Raw genomic sequence first — 27,854 nt, forward strand, 5'->3', positions numbered from 1 at the left:
GGAAGGAAGGAAGGAAGGAAGGAAGGAAGGAAGGAAGGAAATAAAAAGATTTTGTGTGAATCATAATTCATCTGAAATCTAGAAATCCTAAAGAAATTCACTGAGGTCCAGTCTGTGTTGAATCAAAGCCAGACAAAGCTTAAGAAATCCATTTATCTGAATGAAGTGACTACCAAACAAATTAAATTAATCAGTCACCTAGAACTATGCACTTTATATAAATAAGGAAAACTTCATCTGGAGAGGCAATTGGGTATAATACAGTGAGAAATTGTCTTAGAGTTAGGATGATCTGGGTTCAATTCCTAACTCTGACATATACTAGCTGTCACTTAACCCTTTCCAAGCCCCAGGGAACTCTAAGGTCTTAAAGTGCAGAGCAGTTCAGATTTTCATTGTTCGAGAGAGGTTCTCACTGGGTGTTTTCTCTTCCAGTGATTCATAGGCAAGGTAAAATCTTCCCCACTTGTACGTTATCTTGTTAAAAACTTTTAGAAAATGCCAAGACAAAGATGATGGTTCTTTTATATATTCTATATTTCTAAATAATCTGGCCCACTTTTTAAAAAAAAATAAAATATTGTTCAGATATTCAATTATTTTGACTTTTCAATGAATTTTAAATGATAAATATTTGAGTGTTGCAGTGAATAGAGCACTGGGTCTGAAGTTAGGAGGACTTGAGTTCAAATCCAGTCTCAGACATTTCCTAGCTGGGTAACACTGGGCAAGTTACTTAATCCTCTTTGCCTCAGTTTCCTTGTCTGTAAAGTGAGCTGGAGAAGGAAATGACAAACTGCTGCAATATCTTGAAAACCCTGAATGGAATTATAGAGTTGGGCACGATTAATCAACAAAACAACAACAGATTTGATGAGGAGAAATGAAGAAGGGAAATGAATTAGTTTTCATATTTCTAAGGCTTGTCTGTAGCCAGCCAGCCAAGGTTTAAGAGATCCTTTCTTCGGAGACATAACTGAGATGTTGTATGATGGACTTGGAGACAGTCTGTCTTGGATCTTGGAGATCTGAGTTCAAATCTTATCTCAGTTACTGGCTGGCAGACACTGGGTAGGGACAATGAAGTCATTGAACCACTCAGAGCCTGAGATCTTTAAAACTGGGATGATAATATCTACACTAATTACCTCACAGGGCTGTTGTGAGAAAAATGTTTTGTTAACCTAGAAGCACTATATAAATGTTGTTAACTTGGTTATTAAAAAACAACTTATAAAAACACAACAAAAAAACAATACATTAGACAGACAGCTAGGCACAATGGATAGAGCACTGGACCTGGAGTCAAGAAGACCTGAGTTCAAATCCAGCCCATGACATTCCTTGCCAGCTGTGTGACCTTGGACAAGTCACATAATTGCTATCTGCCTCAGTTTCCTCATCTGTACAATGGGGGAGGGGGTAATAAGAGCACTTGCCTTCTAGAATTATTGTGAGAATCAAATGAGATAGTATTTTAAAAGTGCTCTGCAAACTTTAAAATGCTATACAATGCTGCTTTATTATTAATTATTATTATTTTGGCCATCTCTCTTGGCCATCTAAAAATTGCTCCTTTGATTTTATGCACAGAGCTTTAAATACGGGCACAATAGAACTGTGCTATTTTCCTTTTTCTGGAGTGGGTTAATCCCATAAAGTTGGATGATCTCATATTTCCAAGAAGAATTTTCATAGGTGCTCATCCCTTTCACCTTGGACTATAAAAATGGAAAAAGGCTTCTGGACCTCTCCCTCTCCATGGTCTGCCCCTGCCTAAGGAAGAAAGAAAGTTGGGAGTTTAAGAGGGAACACAGAAAAATGGAATACCTTAATCCTTGCCATTTTCCAGAAGAAAAAAAAAAGGCATATTCCACTTTTGATAAACCTGACTGACAAATAGCCAAACTTTTAAAAAGAGCACTTGGGTGAATGTTGATATTAGGACTGATTCTTAAGTCCATACAATCATCCACTCCAGGCTTCAATAGGGATCAATTGTGCATTATGAATGTAACTCAATATGTAAAAAAAAATCAAATGATAAGTAGAAAAACCCAAGGAACAACACTTCTTTCCTGAAATAGAAGCAACATGATATAATTGACTTGTAAGGAAAGAATCAAATTCAAGCAAATTCTGCCCGGGACACTTCTAAGTGATCGTGGGCAAGTCACTAAATTTCTTTGAGTCTCAGTTTTCTATAAAATGAGAATAACAATACCTACGTCATAAGGTTATTGGAAGAGCCAGATTGGAAAATGTCTGTAAAGCACATTGCTAATCTTCAGAGGCCATTGAAATGCCTGCTATTATCCCATTAAATACATCTATGTGAATTTTGTGTTCTCAGCATTTCTTGACTGAATCACTTATTTTTTAAGTAATTGGTGGTGATCGATGCACTTTTTGAAATTCAAGTTTAAGCTCTAGCTGTTTTTCCTTGGGGAATCTACTGATCAACAAGCATTTCTTAAGTTCTTATTATGTGGGGGCACTTAGGAGACTTAGATAGAAGGCCAAGCCTGGAGTTGAGAGGTCCTGGGTTTAAATGAGGCTTTAGACAATTCCTAGCTATGTGACCCTGGGTAAGTCACTTAATCCCAATTACCTAGTCCTTACTACTCTTCTTCCTTGGTACCAATATTTGGTAAGGGTTAAAGAAAATGTATATCATATGTACATTTTTTTGTTCAGCAGGCTAAATGTTAAACATATGCCAGTATATTCCTGTATAAGATAACTATAAAGCATTGAAAAAGGTAAACTTATCAGGGAAAGCTCATAGTTGGTTTTTGAAAGGAAAGAAAACAAGCATAAAGTGAAAAAGATTAATTGATAAAAATCGTTCTAAGAATACATATATTTTTAAGCCCTTACCTTCCATCTTAGTGTCAATATTGTATATTGGTTGTAAGTCAAAAGAATGGTAAGGGCTAGGCATAGAAAGTTAAGTGACTTGCTCAGGGTCACACAGCTATTTAGTGTCTGAGATCACATTTGAACCCAGGACCTCCTGTCTCTAGGGCTGGCTTTCAATCCACTGAGCCACCTGGATGTCCCCTAAATATGTAGTTTTAAAGGAGAATGTGGTAAGCTGTGTCTATTTCTTATAATTTTTGGTGGAGCCTTGGAACAGTTGGAATATGATCTTTTACCTTTTTCTAATTCTAATTCCAATACTCTTGAGACAGATAACTTATAAGGGTAATTAATTTTTTAATTTCAACTTCTAACTTAATGATCTCTTCTTAAATTGTTTAAAGTTTACCTTTAGAGGGCATTACCCAAAGGTAACTGAATTAATTACATATACTACATAATTGATTACATATTTATTAATTATATCAAATATATCATATATGTGATGTATGATATGAATTAATCATATATATGTATGGTATACTTTGGTTTTTGCTTTAAAAATTCTCCTGAATTCACTAAGATCTTGAAATTATAACTGATACTACAAAATGGAGAAAATGAAGTTCTATTAAGTTGATTTCAGGACTTCTGGCCAAGAAGGACCTGAATGGGAGGCAAATCATCCATCTCCTGTATATTTACTCCAACCACAACCTGAAATTCCCAACAGATAGAAAAATGACCAAGAAATCAAATAATAAATCATATTATTTTACTTCCTCCACCCTAAAACCATACCAAAAAATTTCCAGAAGCCCCTAGGCAATAGGAAAACCAAGCAGGACACATTAGAAGTAGCTTGTAACCAGAGACAGAAGGTCCTGGTTTCAAATATGACCTCAGACACTTTCTAGCCGTGTGACCCTGGGCAAGTCATTTGACCCCCATTACCTAGCCCTTACTACTCTTCTGCCTTGAAACCAATACACAGTATTGATTCAAGATGGAAGGTAAGGGTTTTAAAAAAAAGTAACTTATAGGAGGCAGCTAGATTGCTCAGTGGATTGAGAGGAGGTCATGGGTCAAATCTGGCTGCAAAGACTTATGAGCTGTGTGACCTTGGGAAAGTAACTTAACCTTGTTTGCCTCAATTTCCTCATATGTAAAGTGAGCTGGAGAAAAAAATGGTAAACTACTCCAGTGCCTTTGCCAAGAAAACCCCAAATGGGTTCATGGGAAGTCACAACTGAAATCACTGAACAACAAGGACCATGCCTCATACATGATATCTGTTTAATGAATAAGTGTGCATCAATGTTATGAAAGTTCAAAGAAGGGTAGGATGCAACTAAATTCAACAAAATTTTTTTTAAACAACCAGTTTTATTTGGGTATGAACTCAATATTAGAAGAACAAAAAACAGAAGTTCTGGGAAAATTGGAAAGATGTCTAGTAGAAATTAGGTAAAGATCAACATCTTAAAATGTATATATCAGGGGGGCAGCTGGGTAGCTCAGTGGAGTGAGAGTCAGGCCTAGAGACAGGAGGTCCTAGGTTCAAACCCGGCCTCAGCCACTTCCCAGCTGTGTGACCCTGGGCAAGTCACTTGACCCCCATTGCCCACCCTTACCAATCTTCCACCTATGAGACAATACACCAAAGTACAAGGGTTTAAAAAAAAATCTTATTAAAATGTATATATCACTGGAGTTTTATAATGTATATACCATTGGAGTTAAACTCCAAATAGATATATGATTTAGCTAGGATAGGTGACATTATCAGTAAATTAGAAAAGCATGGAAGAATTACCTTTCTAAACTTTGGATAGGGGAAGAGATCGTTCCCAAACAAGGAATAGAGAAGGTCATGGAAGATATGATGGACAATTTTATTTACACAAAATTAAACTGAAAAGTTTTTTGTAGAAACAAAGCTAATGTAGTTAGAATTAGAAAGGAAAGAGGTAACTGGGAAAACATCTCTGCAGCAGGTTTTCCTGATAATGCTCTCATATCCTAAATATATAAGAGGATCTCCACCTCCTGGGGACTAGTTAAACAAATTATATGTGGATGTAATGTAACGTGGCATAAGAAATGACCAAATGAACACTGAGAAGGTCTTTATGAACTGATGCAAAGTGAAGTGATGGAAGGATAATATTACAAAGAAAAATGACTTAGGAAGGCTTTAGAATTCTGATCAGTGCAGTGATAAAACCATGATTCCCAAAGGCCTGAAGATGAAGTATGCTGCCCACTTCCTGACAGAAAAGTGATATACTTAAAACTCAGAATAAGGCATCTTTTTGGAAGTGGCCAAAGTGGGAATTTGTTTTATTGGCCTATACAAGTTGGTCTTGAGATTTTCTTTTTCTTTCTTATTTTATGGCTCATTAGGGGAGGGGAGGGGAAAGGAGAAGGAGGAGAAAGGGAGAGAGAAAGAGAAAGAGAGAGAGAGAGAGAGAGAGAGAGAGAGAGAGAGAGAGAGAGAGAGAGCAGAGAAAATGAGAATAAGTGAAAATAAAATAAATAAATGACGATTCATTTAGTGATTGTTTTGTGCAAGCCACTGTACTAGATGCTAATCATTTCCTCTATGACTTTTCCACTATGTCCCAGAAAGCTTATTATCAGGAATACCTCATCAGCAGGATGCCATCAGCCCTAGTACTCTCTACCTCATCAGCATCACCTCCAGTCCCTCTGAGTGAAGGATGGAGCTACTAACTCTGAAAAGTCCATTTAAAGAGGGAGCTCAGCTTAGAGCATCTCATTTCTCACATGGCTTTGGACTTCTCTGACTTTCCCACCATGCTTCTTCCTACTCTTGTTTTTCAGCCTCCTTTTGCCTTTTGTGTGTTGTCTTCCTCCATTAGACTATAAGCTTCTGAAAGGCAAGGACTATTTTTCTTTTTTCTCATTTGTACCTCAGCACTTAGCACAGTCATTCGGTTATCATTCAGTCATTTCAGGGGCTTTCTTGGCAACGATAATGGAGTGGTTTTCCATCTCCTTCCCCAGCTCATTTTACAGATGAGGAACTGAGGCCAACAGGGTTAAATGACTGACCCAGTATCACACGATTAGTAAATGGCACATAGAAAGGGATTAATAAATGATTACTGGCTGACTGACTGCTGGGTGGGGTTCATTTCCAGGAGGGAAGACATGGATAAGACCAACACAGATTTTTTTTCTTAATGATCTTATTTAAACTAAATTCCAATTTTTGTTCTTTTTTCTAGATTCAAATAAGAGCTAAGGCCATACAGTCACAGAAAACTATCAATCTGTAAGTTACTTTATATTTCACCAGATTACTTGGTCCCTCCAAATCTGGTCTGTGATGAAGCCCTAGAATTCCATCAGAATAATTAAAGGGTTTTATTTGAAGGGAAGTATGGAAGTTGGGGGAATTAGAAACAACCATAATGACAGAAGCATTTCCACTGAGTCATTTGCTCTGTCCCTGTCAGGCCTCTCATGCTATCCAGGCACTTATAGATAGGGCTCTGATCCTATTCAGGACACCCCAAAATAAAAAACCTTGGAAAATATTTTTAAGAGACTTTGTCTTATCTTTCATAGGATGGGGAGACTAAACAAAAAGTTTTAGAAAATGAAGACTTCCATACATCAAATGTCTACAACTTTGGAAGCAGCCAGGTGGCTCAGTGGCTAGAACACCAGACCTGAATTCAAATCCAGCTTCAGACACTTACTAGTTGAGTGACCCTGGGCAAGTCGTATAACCTGTTTGCCTTAATACGCCAGAGAAGGAAACAGCAAATTACTTCAGTATCTTTGCCAAGAAAACACCAAGAAGAGTCATGAAGATTTGGGCATGACTCAACAACAACTAAGATAAAACAAAGCAATTACATATGTGTATAGGTATATAATTAGTAAGAAATGTCATGTATATATGCCAACACACACATATATGTGTTTATATTATTTGAAGGATTGCAAATCACTTTACATACATTATAGATACCTTTGAACATTATCATCTCCATTTTACAGATTTGAAAATAGCCTCTGGGGCAGTTAGGCAGCACACTGAGTAGAGTGTCAGACCAGGAATCAGGAGGACCTGGGTTCAAATATGGTTTCAGATACTTTCCAGCTGGATGGCCCTGGGCAATTTGTGTAGCCCTTGCCCTTCCTTCACTGTTAGTGTTGTTACTTGGACAGAAAGAAAGGGTTTAAATTAAAATAAACAGACAAAAAAACAACCTCAGAGAGGTTAAATTACATGTCCATAGTTACAGTTAAGTGGATTTGAACCCTGTTTTATTGTTGATACACCATTCACTATGCCAAGAATCCTATTTTCTTTCTTCTCTCTCTCTCTCTCTCCCTCCCTCTCTCTCCCTCCCTGTCTTCCCCCCTCCATCCGACCAGGCTTAAAGACTAGACAAATTCTGAAGGAACTTTAGAAGTCATCCAATCCAGTTGCCTCATTTTACAAATGAGGAAACTGAGGCCAAGTGCCTAGCCCAAGGTAACACTGGTAATAAGTAGCAGAGTTGGAATTAGAACCCAGATCCTCTGATTAAAAATTTAGAACTCCAGCATTAAGTCATCCATAACCATAGCCTCCATATTCCCAACCAGACAGTAATTTATTTTGACTCCACAAACACTGGTTAAGCTCCTACTATGTGCCAGGCACAGAGCAAACATTTCCTGCTCTCTAGAAGCCCCACACTATTCAATTAATCACAGCATCCTACAAGTCCTTTCATTTCACATGTAAATATCAGGAATCCGGTAACCCAGTTGGCTATTGTAACCAGAGTTCTAAAAGAAATAAATTAAATATATCATTAACATCTCCATTCTGTTTACAATGCTCTTTAGCGATTTAGTATATGAGTCTTTCCGGCATCATCAAGGAGCCAACGTTCAGCCAGATGTGAAAGTACTTTTCCTCTTAATGGGGTCTACTTCAGTTAATGGCTTAAAAAAAAAAGTTTGAAACCTAAGTGCTCCATCCTTCTTGAGAAGTTGGATTTTATTACTCTTTTAAAATAAGCTTCCTTGATCCTTTTGTTAGCTTAATTGGCTTCTTTCTTACATAGCTATCTTACTATTTCTGACCTTATATATTTGAAGCTTCCCATCTTTTATGAGCTGAACCCATGAACTTCAATTGTTTTTCTCAAGGAAGAAAATACTCAAGGAAAGAAAAAAATAAGCATCAGTAAAAGAGCAATTCCTTTGCTTAAAAAAAGTTTTTTTAAAAAGTGCTAAGTTAAAAGGTGATCCTTTTACAATTCATTAAATCTGGACAAAAAGTTTGTAGAAAATGTAGCATATTTAAGAAAAATCAGTGTGAAGTTCTACAAAGATAATTTGTATACAACTGCCAACTAGACATCAGTCATCTTAAGTCATCTTAATTAGGAACTCAGGTATTCTTAACTTTAGACGCAGTGCTCCAATCACTGTGATAGATAGATAGATATAGATAGATAGATAGAAAGATAGATAGATAGATAGATAGATAGATAGATAGATAGATAGATAGATAGATAGATAGATAGATAGATAGATAGATAGATGGATGGATTTTTCTTTTTTTTTTTTCTTTTTTTCCTTTTTATCATTCTGTCAGACTGTACCCAATAAGCTCCAAAGAGAGAGAGAGGAGAAAGATGCCATTTGTGTGTGGCCCATGTACCTTGGGTCTCTCTCCATCTGGATGGCCATCCTTGGTCTTTGATCTCTAATTTGGCCAGGCGGTAGCATTTGCAAATGAAAATAAAAATGTTCAGAGGCAAAATACTTACCATTTCTGGATTTTCTGCAGCTAACTTCATCATTTTCTCTGTTATCATCTTTTTCAAGCAGCTACTCAGCAAAAAAGCCTACAAAAGTGCATAAATAAAATATCTTTCTTTCAATAAAATGACTGAACCATAAATTCTCTCCCTTTCTCTGAACCACAATACAGATGTTGGTCTCAATTTGAATATTATTTTTCCCAGAAGAGATTTTTTTCTTAAGATTTTTTAGAAAATTTTGATTTAACATCAAATATGCCAAAATTTGCTTAACTACAAAAATACATGCAGTCAAAAGTCCAATGAAAGATGAAAAAGGCAGTTAATCTTACATTGCTGCACCCCTTAAACTCCCCTGACTTCCCTGACATCTGACTAAAAATGTTTCTTATTTTTTAAGGTATAGCAATGCAGATGAGTATGCTGTGACAGCAGGTAGACCTGTTACATGGACCACAAAGAACAACACATCTTGTCTAACTTACTATTGTAATTAAATCAAATTTCCCTTGAACTTAATTTGGCCCATAATAGCTATTGTTTTGCATGGTAATTAGGCATCACTGGTAAGCTGTTACACTTCATATTAATATCCTGTTATCACTTTTGCCCAACTGAAATTTATCTTTCTGGGTTTTTTTCTTCTTTTTGGTAGTCTCCAGTGGTTATACCAAGTGTCAGGGGCCATTATTTTCCCTCATTTCACCCTCTACTCAATCATCCGCCCACTACAGAATAGCTATGTGACTGTATATAAATCACTTTACCACTGAACCTCAATTTCCTCTTTTCATCCAGATAAGATGAAGGACTTAGATTAAATAGTTTCTAAAGTCCCTTCTAGGGCTACCATTTTATGACTGAGACATATCCTTCTCTTATAACATACGTAAGTATGTGGAACTCGTCCATTTCCTTCCACAAATCCTCCACAGTGAATTCATTCATTGTCTTGGGGGGTCTTTCCTCAAGACACGACTTTCTATAGGTACCAATGGAGATCATGGGCTATATCCATCCATTATTCCTGACTCCATGAGGAGCCTACCTCCTTTTCTGGACATAGCTATGCATACATCCTGGATCTTATTCCAAAACTCCTGGGGTTTCCTCATTCTGCCTACTCAATCCCATCACCCCAGTCCTCTTCGTTATCACTCCGATGTCCCCATCCTTGGACACAGTGTACCCAAGAACATTCTGTTGTTTGGCTCAACACAGCTGTAACTCTTGACCTTATCATTGTGGACTACTTCAAGGAACTGTGGAGAGACAGTGAAATAGTCTTTGAATCCTCCAAATCTTTAAGTTTTAGGGAACAGGTAAGGGAGGAAACTGGGACAATTCAAATGTTCTACATCCTTTCTAGCAGTCTCTTCCCTCCAATGTGACCACAACTGAGACCTTAAAATAACTTTGTCATGAGAGCTAGACTTCAGAGACAAAGAAAAGGCCTCTATTACCTCCAAAACATTTTCCTTGCTTGCTCACTGCCCATTGCCCAAAATACCTTTACTAAAGGATAGAAAGTTTTAAAAGCTCATTCACAGTTTTACAAATAAATCATCTGTCCTAATATCTTTGCTGAGATTGAAATTGAACCACTTACACACCAATCCTTTTTCACTTTTCAAATACTGTTCTTGATTTTCATGAGAATATGATACATGAAAACACCCTCTATCTCCCCACCTCCTCCCTTCCTCAATACTTTCTATTAAGATAAGATTTCTGGGAGAAAAGAGATTGATGAAATGTTCAAAAGACACAAAATTCTATCATAGCATTAACCTTAACTACAGTTAGTTCCTAAGTCATTATAAGTGCCTGCAGGGGGAAAATATTAAAGCAAGATTTCTTTTGAGTGACTGAGAAAAGATTTAAATCTCAACTCTTCATTTGGATTGACTGTACACATGCCTATGTTTCTGCTATTCCATGAGGCAGATGGGTGTAATGGGAAGAGTACTGAGCTTTGAATCAGAATGGATTTGAGCTCCAGTGCAATTACTAACTAGTTTCGTAACGTTGAACAAGTCTCTTCTCCTTTCTAGGTCTTAGCTTTCTCTTCTGTAAAATGAGAGGGCCAGCTTAAATGACCTCAAAAGATAAGTCACAAACATTTATTAAGTGCCTACTATGCATCAGGTATTGTACTTAATCTCTGTGGATACACAGAAAGACAGTAACTGTCCTTGCCTTTAAGGAGCTCAGAGTATCATGGGGGTCCTTTCCAATTCTCTGAAGCAATAAATTTTGAGGTGTGTGTTAGTAGCCCCGCCACTTCAAAGGAAATATATTGGCCCTGATTTAGAATTATTTAAGGAAAAATGTTTGGTATAATCTCCTGTGTTGACTTAATTCATTTGCCAATGGATTAAAAAATCATAATAAAACATATCTACTGCTATAGTATTCCAGGGTGGTGGTTTCACTGCAAAGTCTCTGTCTCTCTCAGCAGATCCTCTTACCCTTTCTTCAAGAGCATTTCATCATTTGGGTAAATTCTTTTTTTTTTTTTTTTTTACTTTCCATTTCTTCTAGCGTTTTATACTTTTTGAAGGACTTCTGTATGTATTCCTTCATTCTCATGACCAGTGCTAGCCCTGGAAAGAAGCTTGGAGTCCCATGGGGTGGGGGAGGCCAAAACATTCCTCCTGGCTGAGGTATAAAAACCGGGGGAACAAGACAAATGGAAATTAATCCAAAGATTTGTTTAATGTTCTATTTCAAGAGCTTTAGGAAACATAGGTTTGATGTAAGCTCCATCAGATTCACTAGTTTTAGAAGAAGTTTGATTCAAAGTTTGGTTTAAGATACATATGAAAATACATATGAAAGTTAGGTATAACCTATGTCAGACTCATTACCACCTTGGAGAGTGGGGAAGAGGGAAGGGAGAGAGATAATCTGAATTTTAAGATGACAAAAAAGGAGGCAGCTGGATGGCCCAGTGGACTGAGAGCCAGGCCTAGAGATGGGAGGACCTAGGTTCAAATCTGGCCTCAGACGCTTCCCAGCTGTGTGACCCTGGGCAAGTCACTTAACCCCCATTGCCTAGCCCTGTAACAAATAAAAAAAATTAATATAGAAGGATATATATAAAAGATTTTAGGGTTAAAAAAAGATGACAAAAAATTGTCAAAAACTGTCTCTACATGTAACTGAAAAAAAAATAAAAAATATTGAAAGAAGATACATTTCGGTTTGACCTGACTGTAGAACCTTTGAGTTAGATGAGCCTTTGAAGGTTATCTGGCTCAAGTGCTATCCGAAGCATTAACACCCTCCTACAACATTCCAGACAAGTGATCACCCAGCTTCTGCTGGAGGACCTCCAGCAACAGGGAATTAACTACCTCCAAGCAAGCCCATTCCATAAATATTTGTTGGATGAGTGAATGAATTTTTGGATACCATGAATTATTGGGAAATTTTCCCCTCTAACCACCTCACTATCACTTCCAATCCACTGCTCGTAGTTTCATCTTCTGAGGCCAAGAACAACAAGCATAATCCTTCTTCCACATGATAGCCTTTCAAAAATTTGAAGACTCCCACGAAGTTTTACAAATGAGTGCAGTATGTGCAGGTTTTTGTTCATCTTTTAGTTCCAATCTCTTCTGAAAGAATACCCCTAGGGAGAGGCAGCTGGGTGGCACAGCAGATAGACAGCCTGGCCTGGGATTGGGAGGACCTGGGTTCAAATCTGACTTTAGACACTTTTCAGCTATATGACCCCAGGCAAGTCATTTAACTGCATTTGCCTATAGCCCTTGCCCTTGTGTCGCAAGACAAAAAGTGTTTAAGAAAAAGAAAAGAATACTCTTTGTTCCCTGAAAAAAATCTTAAGAAAAGGAAAGGTGAGGATCCCAAATTAGGTATAAATACTTGGATGGACACTAGGGTTTCCCTTCCCCTCTCAAATTAATTTTTCCCCTGAAAAAGGGCAAAGCTATTCCCAGGGCCTTGAGTGACCTAGTAGGCTTAAGCTCAAGCCATAACTCAGTTGAAGAAGCATCCTGGTAGTCTGTGGGCCACAGTGATACAGCTTCCTAGTCACCTGAGGCCATCAAAAGGAATCAGAGTCCTTCCTACTTGGCAGATATCCCAATATCTTAGGAGTCACCATACCCTGGCCTGCCCGCCAAATAGATTTCCATATCAAGGAGGCAATGTCTACCCAAGCCAAGAGCTTCAGTGTCTTGTTGAATATCTTTTCTATACTATGACTAAGTAAGCATCTTTTTATTAACTGCTGAATGACCTATAAGGGTCTCATTTCCTTCCAACAACGAATTGACAATAATGAAAAAGACCCAAGTGGGGCCCTGGGACACCTATGCTCTTTAAAAAAAAAATTCATTCATTCATTCATTTATTTATTCATTATTTCATTTAGGCTATTCTTCCATGGTTACATGATTCATGTTCTTTCCCTCACTGCCTCCCTCCCCCTCTTGAGCCAATGAGCAATTCCACTGGGTTTTACATGTATCATTGCTCAAAACCTATTTCCGTATTATTAATATTTGCAATAGAGTGACACCTACACTCTTCAGGCTTTGCCCAGATACAGCATGTAACCCTGCTCAAACCTTCTACATGGTCCCGGTTTATTCAATGTGAACTTTAGCCCTGATATAATTTGTCTAAGATTCCAGATGACTTGTAGAGAATTAAAAGGCTTTAGAAAACAGAAATATAGTCCTGCTACCAGTTCCAATAGAAAGATACAGGTCTCTCCCGACCCTCTCATTTTGGTATCTTATATGACTTCAGTTTGAAAGCCATGCTTGGTTTGGATCAGTGACATTGGAGAACTGACTTTACCTCTCTGTGCCTCAGTTTCTTCACTTGCAGTGTGGGGATAATAAAATTGATAGGACCATAGATTTAGACCTGCAAGGAATCTCAGAGATCATCTAATCCAAACCTGTCATTTTATAGAAAAGGAATCTGACGCTTAGATAAATGAGATGACTTGTCCTAGGATCAAACAGGTATTAAGAAGTTAAGCCAAGATTTGAACCCAGGTTCTTTGATTCTAAATTCAGCACCCTTTCCACAGTGCCCACCAATAATTTACATTTTCTTAATCTGTCCTCCAACAATTCTTTGAGGTTAGTAAGTGTCTGTGAAGAACTTTTTTTTTTTTTAAAGCCCTTACCTTCTGCCTTAGAATTAATAGTGTGTATTGGTTCCAAAGCAGAATAGTGGTAAGGGCTAGGCAATGTGGATTAAGTGACTTGACCAGGTCATACAGCTAGAAAGTGTCTAAGGCCAGATTTGAACTCAGGACCTCCCAGACTTAGGCTTGGTTCTCAATCCACTGAGCTATCTAGCTGTCAACTGTAGAGCTCTTTGTAAACTTTTAAGGCACTAAATTTAAGTTACTAATTGTTATTCTTTGGTTCACCCTAATGAAGCAAGTAACATTCTAGCCAGTAACTTTCCTCACTTTCTTCTATTCCGTTCTCACCTGTTTGGTATAAATGGTAAACCACTGCCAACTGTTGTTGCCTTCACTGTACTGAAACCTGAGCTCCAGGTTCTGGTTGAGGGTTTGCTGGGGACTTTCCTCTTCTTCCAGCAGAGTTCCCTAAAGGAAACAAAAGATGACATTGCTCATCACCTGCCTGGAGAACTGCTTTTTCAGACATAAGTCATATAACCAGAGGAAGCTTCCTCAAGAAGAGAGTAGAGAGGGGACAGATAGGTGGCTCAGTGGACTAAGAACCAGGTCTAGAGACAGGAGGGTCCTGGGTTCCAATCTGGCCTCAGTCACTTAACTCCTATTGCCTAGCCCTTACCACTCTTCTGCCTTGGGACTAATACTTAGTATTGATTTTCAGATGGAAGACTTTTTTTTTAAAGATTTTCAAAGATTTTCTTTAAAAAAAAAAAGTAGACAATGTTGGTCACTGAAAGGGTACTAAGGGATTTCTAAGATAACTTGAGAGGGGCTTTACTTCCTCCAAACAATACAGAAGTCCATCGTTTGCTTTGAAGGAGAGAGCAAGGATTTCTGCTGGACCTCCAGCAACTAGAGCACCAGGAGCAGATTCAGTTTTGTTGCCAGATAACTTTTCATTAAGCTGGTTTCCCCTCCTACTTCTTTAGTCTTTGGTGTCTTATTCTTTGGGCGGCTAGGTGGTGCAATGGATAGAGTGTCAAGCTGAAGTCAAGAAGGCATCATCTTTCTAAATTCAAATCTGGCTTCAGATACTTAACCTCTTTGTGACCCTGGGCAAGTCATTTAACCCTATTGCCTCAGTTTCTTATCTGTAAAATGAGTTGGAGAAAGAAAACGGCAAAGCATTTCAGTATCTTTGCCAAAAAAACCCCAAAGGGGTCACAAAGAGTCAGGCAATGACCAATTGACCAAAAATGATCAAACATCACCAAGATCTATCTCCTAGTGTACTCTCAGATCCAATGAAACTGGCCACCTTCATGTCCATCTCCCACCTCTGTTTATTGTCTTATTATTTTAAAATTTATTATAAAATTTTCCCCCCAATTGCATATGAAAACTCTTTCAAATGTTTTTAGCTTGCAGTTGTAAAGTTATTCTCCACGGGGGGGGGGGGGGGGGGGAGGACTATGCTATTGCTGTGAATTTGGACTTGAATTTGACCCTAATTTAGAATAGAAGACTACTTCCCAGAATCCAGAAGGCACCACGAAGATGCCTGCAGAGAATTCCCGCAGCACTAGAAGATCCAGAGTGAACTTTGAGACATGGCGAATTTGAACCTTGAAAGGGGGGGGGGGGTTGAATGTATTTATTTTGAATGGACACTCTTATGCCAAAAAGGGGACTGCCCCCTTAAATGGCTTTTTGTCAATGCACCAAACATTGGTTTTGTTCTTTCTCCCTTTTATCTCCAAATTATTGTAAATTTTAATTTGATTATGTTTTCATGATCCAATGGGGAGACTGGTCTCCCAAAGGATCACAGGGGGGAATGTATAGTTGGAAGATCTTGTACTCCTGAAACTACATTACCCATAGTTCCTTTTCACCTTGTGTATGTGTGCATCGGTTTTCATGGGCTGTATTTAATTTGGGTTTGCATGGTCATGACTTCTTGGCACCGGAATGGTGTGGTAAGCTGTGCTAGAGAGGCAAGTGGCTTGTGGCCATGTGGGGTGAGTAGGGACTGTTTCCCTGTGTTTCTCTAGCTTTCTAGTTTTATATTAATAAGTCCTTATTAATATCCAAAAAAAAATCTACACAGTTAAGGTGCCTAAAAGGTACTTACAAGGAAAGTGACCTGCCATGATTTTATCCGGCTCATCTTGAAGTTAACTTCTTGGGTCTGATTGCTGGGTAACTTAAAGTAGCAGCTGATTTCATTGTTGCCCACCGCTAAAGTAACCACACAGCCAGGTTCTGGGTAATCGCAGGCACAGGAATCAAGCTGCATGTATCCATAGTGCTGCACCTGCTGGGCCAGCTCCAAAAACTGCATCAAAAAACAGTAACAATAACAACAACCGCCTTTTACAGACTTCCACGAACTGGCGCAGAGTGAAATGCACAGAACCAGGAGAACATTGTACACAGTAACCGAAACATGGTGGGACGATTAAATGTGATAGACTTTGCTACTAATGGCAATGCAATGATCCAGGACAATCCCGAGGGATTTATGAGAAAGAACGTTATCTACATCAAGAGAAAGAAAGATTGGAGAAGAAATGCAGAAAACATATGATTTCTCACTTGTTCATAAGGCTATATGATTTGGGGTTTTGTTTTTGAAAGATTACTCTATTATAAAAATGAATAATATGGAAATAGGATTTGAGTGCTAATATATGTATAACCCAGGGAAATTGCTTGTTAGCTCTGGAAGGGGGGAAGAAGGACAGGAGGGTGACAATATGAATCATGTAACCATGGAAAAAAATTAAAAAACAAAAATAACAACTGCCTTTTATCTAATGCTTTGTGTAAAAAAAACAAAAAACTAAAAAAAACTTTGTAATTGCTTTATATACATTGCTTTATTTGTGTCTTGCCACAATCCTACAATACCCCATTATTATTACCTTTTTACAGATGAGAAAACAAGATCAGAAAGTGGAAGGATTTATGAATTTCAGAGGTGGGATTCTAAGACAGGTCTATGAGTCTGGGTCCCTTAAGAGAAGAAGGAAGCAAGAGAGTCTTTAAAACAGAAGCTAATTGATGTTGGTGGATACATTTGAAAGATAAGCAAGAATACCACAGGTAAAAATGTCTTATTCTTCTGAATAATGTAGATTTTCTTTTTAAATCCTTATAGTCTGTCCTAGTAACAACTCTAAGACTTACTTAGGGTCACACAGCTAGGAAGAATCGGAGGCTAGATTTGAACACAGGTTCTCCTGACTCCAGGCCTGGCTCTCTATCCACTATGCCACTTCGCTGCTTCTGAACGGCACAGATTTTTAAAAATATGTTCATAACTAACATCTTCCACTTATTTCCTTCCTAGGAGAGGACAAGTTTATAGGCTTCTAAAGGTGAGTCTAGATCAGTGGTTCCCAAACTTTTTTGGCCTACTGCCCCCTTTCCAGAAAAAATATTACTTAATCCCCTGGAAATTAATTTTTTTAAATTTTAATAGCAATTAATAGGAAAGATAAATGCACCTGGGGCCAACACCACCCCCCTGGATCACTGCAGCAACCACCAGGGGGCAGTAGCACCCACTTTGGGAATCACTGCTCTAGATCGATGAATTTTCAGATGTCTATTTGCCAAGTCTTTACAATAATACTGCTGTTTTCTTGAGCTCTAATGAGTAAGGTCCTGTGTAGTATTACAAAGGCACAGATACAACTCCCCAGAGAAAAGCTTAACTTAGGAGAAAAAAAATGAAAAAAAGTTAAAATTCCGTCCTTTGAGAGAACTGAGGGTAAAGTTTTACAATACCAGGGAAAATGTTTAATTTGGGGGGGCTAATAGAATATTTTGTTTGTTTTCCCCTACCTGTATGGCAGGGAAATGATGGAGTCAGCTCATACTGGCTTGAGAGAATCAAACAGTTACATTTTCAGTGTGACCATTTATATCTCCAAAATAGGCTACATATCAGGACTTGAAACTTTGTTTTGTTGGTCATCCAAACTTAGAAGGTGACAGGAAATACTGTGAGTGCAGATTAAACTTAAAGTGGGTTTTGTATATATTCCACACACATACAAACACAAAGCCAGTCTTTAAACATTTGACCAGCACATTCATACTTCAAACATGGTGGGATCACTTAGCAGAGAAGCATGTTATGGAAATAGAAAGACAGACAGAGAGACAGAGAGACAGATACAGATACAGACACAGACACAGAGAGAAAGAGATTCCATAATGCACTTGTGAAAAGCATATTCTATCTATCTATCTATCTATCTATCTATCTATCTATCTATCTGTCAATCTAGTTGAAAAGTCCAACTTCTAAAGGAACTATTAGGTTGTAAGTCCCCCCAAAGGTAACATCCATATTTTACTTCATCTTAAAACCCTTAGCACATAGCATAATGGTGTCTTGGATACAGTAGCTACTTAATAAATATTTGTTTATAGATATAAATACCTATATATAGATATAGATATATAAACACATATATGTGTTGGTATATAAAAATGCATTCATAGGGGGCAGCTGGGTGGCTCAGTGGATTGCCTGACTTTCCAGAAAAATATGACATCTGAAAAATAAGAGAGTACTTTTGGCTAACAGGGAAGAGGAATATCTTGTTTAGAGATGCCCTGGAAGCTGTAGAATTTGTATAGCTCTATCCTGAGCAAGCTATCTGCCCTATAGAGATGTCATATTTTTCTTTAAAAAAAAAAAACAAAAACAACCACCTAATTCTTCCTCTTTTCATTCCCTCACTCAATCACCAATAAGTCTCAGTCTTTGGATATACTACCTTATTTCTCTGCTCTCTTCCCTTCTTCCAAATAATTGAATGTATCTGTCTTTGTGTGTGTGTGTGTGTGTGTGTGAGAGAGAGAGAGAGAGAGAGAGAGAGAGAGAGAGAGAGAGAGAGAGAGAGAGAGAGAGAGAGAGAGAGAGAGAGAGAAGGGGAGGGAAAGGGAGAGAGAAAAGTAGAAGGAGGAGGAGGAAGGAAAGAAGAAGAGAAAGGGAGAAGGAGTGGGAAGGAAAGAGAGGGAGGGAGAGACAGACAGACAAGAGACAGAGAGAGAAAAAGGAGGAGAGAGAGACAGAGAGATTAACCTTCCTTGTGATAGTTGGAGGCAATATTGGAGGCAATAAATGAACACTGAAAAAAGCCCAAGCTTATAAAATGCTGGTTTACATATACCCTCTCCATAAGACTATTTGTCCCATAGAAATTTGCTTTGCAAAGATAGGTCCCCCTAAAGCTTCGTCTTCTCCTTCACCTTTACCTTTCTCAGTCTTTAAGTGACTCAAAAATTGAAGTGGGGGGTTAGGGAGGAGAGCAACTTGGTGGTATAGTGGATAGTGTGCCAGCCCTGGAGTTGGGAGGACCTGATTCAAATCTGGCTTCAAGTCACTTGACCCCAATTGCCTACCCTTACTGCTCTTCTGCCTTGGAATTGCTATTTAGTATTAATTCTAAGACAGAAAGTAAGGGTGTTTAAAATATATATATTTATATATACTATGATTACAACAGTGTACATGTAAAGGACAAATAAAGTCAAGCATTGTTTAAGCTTAGTTCCCCCAAAGAGATGAGAAAACACATCTTCCTCTTTTTGTTAACATGTGGGGGACTAAGAGTATGGAATGATGCCATGTTGTCAGACTTAGTCAATGTGTTGAATTGTTTTATCGAACTAATTTTTAAAATTATCTTTGACAGGGAAAGGTTTGCTGAGTAGAGGAGAGGGGAGGGATGTATTTGGAAGCGAATCTGAAACTTACATTTTTGGACATGGTCACTGTGTGGATTTATTTGACTTGGCTTGGCTTATTCGTTGCAAGAATTTTGTTTTTTTTTCCCTTTTCTGTTTTCAGTTGAGAGGGGTGGGGAAGAGAGGGAGGGGTAGCAATACTGATACAAAAAAAGGATAAAAAGAGGGCCATTAGAACATTTTTTAAATCCATAGAAGAAAAGAGACAGAAGTCTAAAGGAAATATAGACAAGTGGGGCAATTTTAAAAGTTGCATTGAATCCATTAAATACGTTTCTTAAAAGTAAGCCACATGAATTGAAATTTTATTTTCAAAAACAATTCTTTTTTTGTTCAACTGTATATGTGAAATGTCAAATTTTTGTGATTTAAATTCAAAATAAAATTTTTTGAAAATTTTAAAAATGAAATGAATCAAGGCAGTTTGGTGGCACAGTAGATAGAATACCAGGCCTGGGTTCAAATCTGGCTTTAGACACTTCCTAGCTGTGTGACCTTTGGTAAATTACTTAACCCCATTTGCCCAGTCTTGGAATTGTCACTAGAACAGAAAGTAACAGTTAAAAAAAAAAAAGAATCTGAAGTAAAAGAAAAAGATGTCAAAACTTTAAAAAATAAGTAAAAAGAGAGTTTTTAAAAAGAGAGAAAGGGTGGTGATTACTGACAGAACAGTCAGGAGGACAGAATTTATTCAGTCACCAAATTATCCTTCAAAATATCTTTATAAAACATTTAAAAATATGCTCATTTCAATTACAGAAGCTCCAAAGAATCCTGTATTTTTACTTTTCCTAATGGCTCTTCCAACCTAGAAAGGGGCAAACCATTCCACAGGCCACCTGTGGAGTGTCCAGTTAACTCTGTGGTTGCTAAAGGAAAGAGGACTCCTTAACACAGGCCCTCTCTGAATCTGACCTACTTTGGAGGGCTTTGCTTTGGAGGGTTCCCAGAGAAATGTCAGTCTCTGTACAGTGTTAAGTAAGCTTTGGCTGGAAAATGTTACTATTTCATGAGCAAATTTTCTCTACTGGGAATTCTTAAAGCACACCCATATATAAAAATCATAACCCACAAAACAGGCTAATCAAAGGGTAATTACTTGAATTTTAAGAGAATTCTTCTGAATACACCAGGATTCATCTAGGACTCCTATAAATAACGTTCTCGTTCAATCATTTCAGTCCTGTCCCAATCCTTATGACTCCATTTGGGATTTTCTTGGCAGAGATACTGGAGTGGTTTGTTATTTCCTACTTCAGTTTATTTTACAGATGAGGAAATTGAGGCAAAAAGGATTAAGTGACTTGCCCAGAGTCATACAGCTAGTAAGTGTCTGAGATCACAATGGAACTCCCCCAGACCAGGTACTCTACCCTTTACATATAAGCTTTTCAAATGACACCAGCATGTGATAATAGATAGAGAAATCAAATTTGGAATTAGGAAGCTCTGGGTTCAAATCCTGTCTCAGCCACTGTGTGACCCAGGATAAGTTACTTAACTTCTTATGCCTCAGTTTTCTCAGCTATAAAATAAGGGAATTGGTTTTGATCACCTCTAAAATCCATTTAAATTCTCAATCTACTGATCTGTTATATAAGGTTCCACTCACACTTTTTGATGCTTTAAATACCAGGAAAATACAGTTTAATACAACACTAAAAGGCAGTGAAAGAGAGGTTATTTGCCATTTATTAAAAACGCACCCTTTAATGCTTCATACATTAAAATCTAGAAATAGTTTTAATTCTGGTATATTGTCTGTCTAAAGCTTATTCAAATAGGTGGTGGCGATTGTTTTTAAAGCTGATAAGGAGTTTACCTTTGTCTGGTTTCCTGCTTTCCTCAGGGCCTCTAATTCCTGTCTCTGCTCCTCAGTTGGTTTGGCCCAGTTTTTTTCAATTTCCTGAACTGCCTGAAAACAATTTAAATTGTAAAAAATGAGCAATTTCTCCAAAAGCAAAGTCTTTCAAACTATACTAAGAAATAGGATATTAGTTAGCCAAGTTTGATCAGTGTTCTCCATCAAAAGGCCTTACCATATTCCTTAAAAAAAAAAAAAAAAAAAAAAAGACTGAATTTCCCAGATTCGAGACTGCCTTGTCACTCACAAGCTCAATTTCATTCCATTATGATTGACCTGGGAGCTTTGACCTGCTCTTATGTGGGTATTTGCCCATCCTTAGACAATCTGGGAGTTTCCTACCATTCCACATCTCCCATGGGTTGACTCTGTCTCTCTGTCTCTGTCTGTCTGTCTCTCTGTGTCTGTGTCTGTCTTTCTCTCTTTCTCTTTGTCTCTGTCTCTGTGTGTGTGTGTGTGTGTATATATATACACATGTAATTATATATATATATATAATATACCCCTATATACATATATAATCATATAGACTCATTATAAATACTATATATGCTCACATTATATATACTATATGTACTCATTTATACATTTTATATATACCCATATACTATATATACTCATATATGCTCATATTATACATGCTATATGTACATGTTACATATACTCATATATACTCATGTAGACTAATAATATATACTATATATACTCATATACTGTATGCTCATATATATATTATATACATGCTCATATATACTATATACACATATATTCATTATATATACTATATGTAATCATATATACCTATAAACCCCTATTATATATGATATATACTCATATTATCTCTAGCATATACTCATCTATATAGATTATATATACTATTGTAAAAGGGAATTCTTTGTTCTCTCTGAGTTTACACTTGTGAAAGGGAATCCCTTATTCTCTTTGCATAGTTGGAGCTAACACTTTGGTTAACAATAACTTAAGTACCCCTACTTAGTATCTCACTAGATTGTGAAGAAAGGATTAACTCTCCTTTGTCTACCTTTTGTTTGAATTGCAAGCTTGAACTAGGTAGAGGAGCTCACAAAGCACTTAGAGAATTCACACCCTCAGAAACTCAACCAGCCAGGAATCTGTGAACCCTTTTGATGAGTATTCACCCCTCCAGAAGGTGAGAAGTGGTTCCTACAAACACTGCCTCCTGGGCAATGTTAGATAATTTGGAATCTGTGATTGGCCCCTGTGAAAAGGGGAAGAGACAAGAATCCATTATAAAAGGTCCTGAATTTCTGGGACTAGAGAAGGAAGTCCACTCCAAGAAGGAAGTTGGCTTCAAGAAGGAGTTGGACTTCAAGAGGAAAGTCAGCTCCAAGAAGAAGATCAGGCTGAACAAATTATGGTATCTGTTGGTGATGGAATACTACTATGCTCAAAGGAATAATAAACTGGAAGAATTCCATGTGAACTGAAATGATCTCCAGGAATTGATGCAGAGTGAAAGGAGCAGAACCAGGAGGACCTTATACACAGAGATGGATACACTGCAGTAAAATCAAATGTAATTGACTTCTCTACTAGCAGCAATGCAAGGATCCAGGACAATTCTGAGGGACTTATGGAAAAGAACGCTACCCACATTCAGAGGAAGAACTATAGGAGTGAAAACACAGAAGAAAAACAACTGCTTGAACAACACATGGGTTGATGCGGACATGATTTGGGATGTAAATTCTAAATGACTACCCTAGTACAACTATCAATAATATGGAAATAGGTCTTGATTGATGACACATGAAGAAACCAGTGGAAATGTGTGTTGACTACGGTGGAGGGGGGGGAAGGGTTTAGGGAGTGGGGAGAGTAAGAACATGAATCATGGAATCATGGAATCATGGAAAAGATTTTTCTAAAAAAAATAAAATTAGATTTGAATCCAAAAAAGAAAAAAAAAAGGAAAAACAATTAAAAAAAAATCAACTCAAGGAAGAAAGTTGGCCTCAAGAATCACCTTCAGCTCAAGTCATCATCTTGACCTGCCTCTTGGAGGGAACTTGGGTGAGTAGATAGCTTGGCTTTCCTTTCCTGTCTTCTGGAGAGAATTTAATTCTTGTTGAAGGTCAACAAGTCCTGGCTGAGTTGAGCACCAGAGCAATATTTAGTTAGATAAGTTAATGTCTTCTCTACCCTTTTGTATTTCTGTGCTTTCAGTCTTTCCACCTCTTTTGTAAATAAAAGCTACTAAAGTCATTTCAACTTTGAGCAATAATACTTTGAATTGGCAACCACAATTATTTATAATCTTCATATATTTTAGTCAACCATTAATTTTCACCTTTACACTATATATACTCATATTATATATACTATATATACTCACATATATGCCCATATGTACTATATACTCATACATACATATTATATACACATTCATATATGTCATATGCACCTATACACTCATAATATATACTATATATACCCATATATATTATATATACTATATACACTCATGTATACATACATACTCATATTATATATACTATATATACTAATATACTCATGTTTTATATACTACACTATATACTAATACATATGTATTCATATTATATATGCCATATACTAATACATATGTACTCATGTTGTATATTACATATACTCACATATACATATTATATACATACTCATAATATATTTCTAATAGGTGTATGTATTGGACATATACACTGATAATACATACTAGATATGCTCATATATATGTTATACATAGAGAGAGAGAGCTCTGTATAAAGCTAGGAAGTGTCTGGGGTCAGATTTGAAACCAAGACCTCCTATCTCTAGGCCTGGCTCTCTATCCTCTGAGCCACCCAGCGGTCTCACCACATTTATTTATTTAGTTAGTTGTTTGTTTGTTTGTTTTTTACTAAAACCCTTACCTTCCATCTTGGAGTCAATGCTGTGTATTGGCTCCAAGACAGAAGAGTGGTATTAAAGTGGGATTAAAGACCTCTGAACCTTGTAGATCTGTCACGTTTGGTCCACTTTATTCCCCGGCTACCATCTTGACAATTACCTTGTCATGTACCCTTGGCTTATTCTTTAACAAATCATTATTGTCCTTGTTACTGGAAAGAATCATCCTCATCCCCATAACTAACCAAACCACAACACCCCTCCCTAGCCACCATTCCCCTCTGGACTGTGTGCTTCTATTTGATTGTAAGTTAATTGAGGGCAGGAATTTCCTTCAGTTTTGAGTATCTACAGTGTTTAGGACTGCCCTTGGCATACAGTCAGTGTTTAATAAGTTCATTTCCAAATTCCTAAAACGCAGCCCCATCCTTTTACCCTAACCTTGAGATAGAATCGCACAGAAGACTATTCCCCAGAAGATGTTGAATTCTGGCCATAGAATGTAAGCTATAACAGCATTAAAATGCACCGAGATTTTTGGGATACTCTATATTGGAATACGATACTCTTCTTACAAAATTCTGTACCATTCATTTGCTTGGCACTCAGAATATGCAATTATCTTCTGTTATAATTTATCTTTTTTTTTAAATCCTTATCGTCCATCTTACAATCAATCCTAAGTGTCAGCTTCAAGGCAGAAGAATGATAAGGGCTAGGAAATTGGGGCAAGTGACATGCCCAGGATAGCACAGCTGGGAAGTGTCGGAGGTCACACTGGAACCCAGGACCTCCCATCTTCAGGCCTGACTTTCCATCCATTGAGCCACCCGGCTGCCCTGATGATTTTTTAAAATATTTATTTAATTAATTTAGAATGTTTTCCATTGTTACATGAATCATGTTTTTTCCCTCCCCACTCCCGGAGCCAATAAGCAATTCCACTGGGTTTTACATGTACCTATGATTTATTTTTTATGCATATGTTCTATCATTCCCCACTAGAAAGTAAGCCCCACTGTCTCATACCTTGTTTTAACCCCTCCATCTCTAGTGCCTGTGTCCTAGCCTTGTAGGCTAAACAGATGTTGGTTAAGGCTGCTAACAGTCATTTATACCCTAGTAGGAATTCAAGTTATTGTATCACCTACAACTTTGTTGTAGCCAAGCATTGGTAAGCAGTGGGAGCTGTAAGTTGTAGAGCAGTTGGCAATCTGTGTTGGGGAGAGCTTTCTCTGAGGGAAATTCATCACCTGTGAGCCAACTCTAATGCTGAACCTCTCTGAACAAAGGGAATGGTCATTGGACAAAAGACAGTGTTTGTTACAAAAATAGAAATGCTAAAGAACCTACATAGTGTAGTGGGCAGAATGCTGGACCTGGAGTCAGAAAGACCCACATTCAAATCTTGCCTTAGACACTTACTAGCTGTGTGTCCCTGGGCCATTCACTTAACTTAACCTCTGTCTGCCTCAGTTTCTTCCTCTGAAAAATGGGGAGAATAATGGCCCTTACCTTTCATGGCCGTGAGGATCAAATGAGATAATAGTTTCAAAGCACATTATTATTAGTACTAATATATGTGAAATGCTTAAGTCCCTATTTAAGGACTAGCTAAAATAGTAATTATATATTATACATATATTATATATTATTAGCTATTAGCAGGGAATTTTGGTGAAAAAACAATGATTTTGAGGCAAAATGTTTTTACTTATTCATCTGCCTCTGTGAAGAGTAGCTAGTTGGCACTCACAACATTTAATGTAAGAAGCCAAGTTATGTCATCTATAAGGGCTAATGATTCGATCCAGTCACTTGGTTTTTTGGGGGGCACATAGAAATGACAAAGCCATTTTATAACAGTGTTGACTTTACTCATGAAGATAAATTTTATATCTCTATTCAATTTGATTTGTATTTAATCAGATCATTATGATTTAATAGATATCTATGATTATACTGGATATGGCAGCTAGATGACTTAATGGAAAGAGTGCAGGCCTAGAGACAGGAGATCTTGGGTTCAAATCTAGCCTCAGACACTTCCTAGATTTCATTAATCCTATTTGCCTAGCCTTCACCACCTTCTGCCTTAGAACCAATACTCAGTGTCAATTCCAAGACAGAAGGTAAGAGTTTATTTTTTTTTTTGCTGTTTTATTTTATTTATTTTAAGATATTTTTCCATGTTTCCATGATTCATTCCCTTTCCCTCCCCTCTTCCCTTCCCTCTCCCAGAACTGACAAACAATTCCATTGGGTTGAACAAACTTTATCACTTGATAAGAAGGTAAGAGTTTAGAAAAAAAGTTTATATTGATAAATTGAGTAAAATATAATTAAGTTTGGGACAGTTATTTGTTAATACTGTAAGAATGAGAGATACGGGGGCAACTGGGTAACTCAGTGGATTGAGAGCCAGGCCTAGAGATGGGAGGTCCTGGGTTCAAATCTTACTTCAGATACCTCCTAGCTGTGTGCCTCTGGACAGGTCACTTAACTCCCATTGCCTAGCCCTTACCACTCTTCTGCCTTGGAACCAATACACTGTACTGATTCTAAGATAGAAGGTAAGGGTTTAAAAAAAAAAGAATAAGAGTTATGTAGGTTATAATCAATTAACTCAATAGTTATTGATGAGAGTATTACTTCTAATAGATTTATAAAGGAGATTTACTATTATATTAACTAGGCTTATTATAAGAACATATATTAACTTGTGTTATGAACCTGTTATATCAGCAACACTCTACCTCCATCCCTATGAATCACCCATAGTGACTCCCACCCTAGTGGCTTTTGCCTCAAAACTTCCTTGGTCCCCTAGGATACCATCAGCTAAACATTAGTGTCTGATGGCCTGTAGTATGACCTGTGGAAGACCCGCTAACAAAGGGGTTGGGGTGGATGGACATTGCCCTTAGCCAACTGTAGGAATTTCAGGCTTCTGAAGGTCCCTCTCAAGGACTGGGGACTGTCCAAGGACATTTCAAGATTTTAAAAAATACAACTAGAAAACTCTACAATCATTTAAAATGTGTTCCAAGTTGGATTATGCTCTAATTTCTATGATATGGACGGAAATTAATTATCTAGGTTGATTATAAAGATTTTATTCTTTCATAAATTTAACTCAAAACTAATATGCTAACAATAAAAATAAGCATTTAATTGACAATTTAACTTATATTTTTGAGGGACTTTGGAGGGATAATTTGGATGGACCAGGTTTTAACAACTGTCAAAGAAACTCAATCTACAGTGACACATGAAAAACCCAGTGGGAATACGCATCGACTGGGGCAGGAGGGAAGAGAAAGAACATGAATCATGTAACCATGGAAAATTCCCTTAAAATAAATAAATACAATGTCAATAAAATAAAATAAAATACTAGATAAATTAAAAAAAAAGAAACTCAATCTAATAAATATTTGTTTATTAAGGACTTGCTATGGATAAAGCCATCAGTGTTGATACTTTCTTTTTCTCTGGGTAACTTTTCCTTGTAGAA

The 27,854-nt window shown here is 37.3% G+C and overlaps 1 protein-coding gene across 1 annotated transcript in view; it reads right to left on the minus strand.

The window, feature by feature from the left end:
• Positions 1–27,854, minus strand: part of SNX31 (sorting nexin 31) — a 90,355-nt gene that overhangs the window by 3,157 nt on the left and 59,344 nt on the right. The window contains exons 8-11 of the mRNA XM_044683958.1: positions 21,389–21,481; positions 15,932–16,135; positions 14,146–14,265; positions 8,670–8,747 (exon numbers count right to left, since the gene is read on the minus strand). Of these exons, the coding sequence (XP_044539893.1) occupies positions 8,670–8,747; positions 14,146–14,265; positions 15,932–16,135; positions 21,389–21,481 (495 nt within the window). The remainder of the gene's footprint in view (positions 1–8,669; positions 8,748–14,145; positions 14,266–15,931; positions 16,136–21,388; positions 21,482–27,854) is intronic.

Source organism: Gracilinanus agilis, chromosome 1, assembly GCF_016433145.1.
Source record: "Gracilinanus agilis isolate LMUSP501 chromosome 1, AgileGrace, whole genome shotgun sequence".
NCBI classification, from domain to species: domain Eukaryota; kingdom Metazoa; phylum Chordata; class Mammalia; order Didelphimorphia; family Didelphidae; genus Gracilinanus; species Gracilinanus agilis.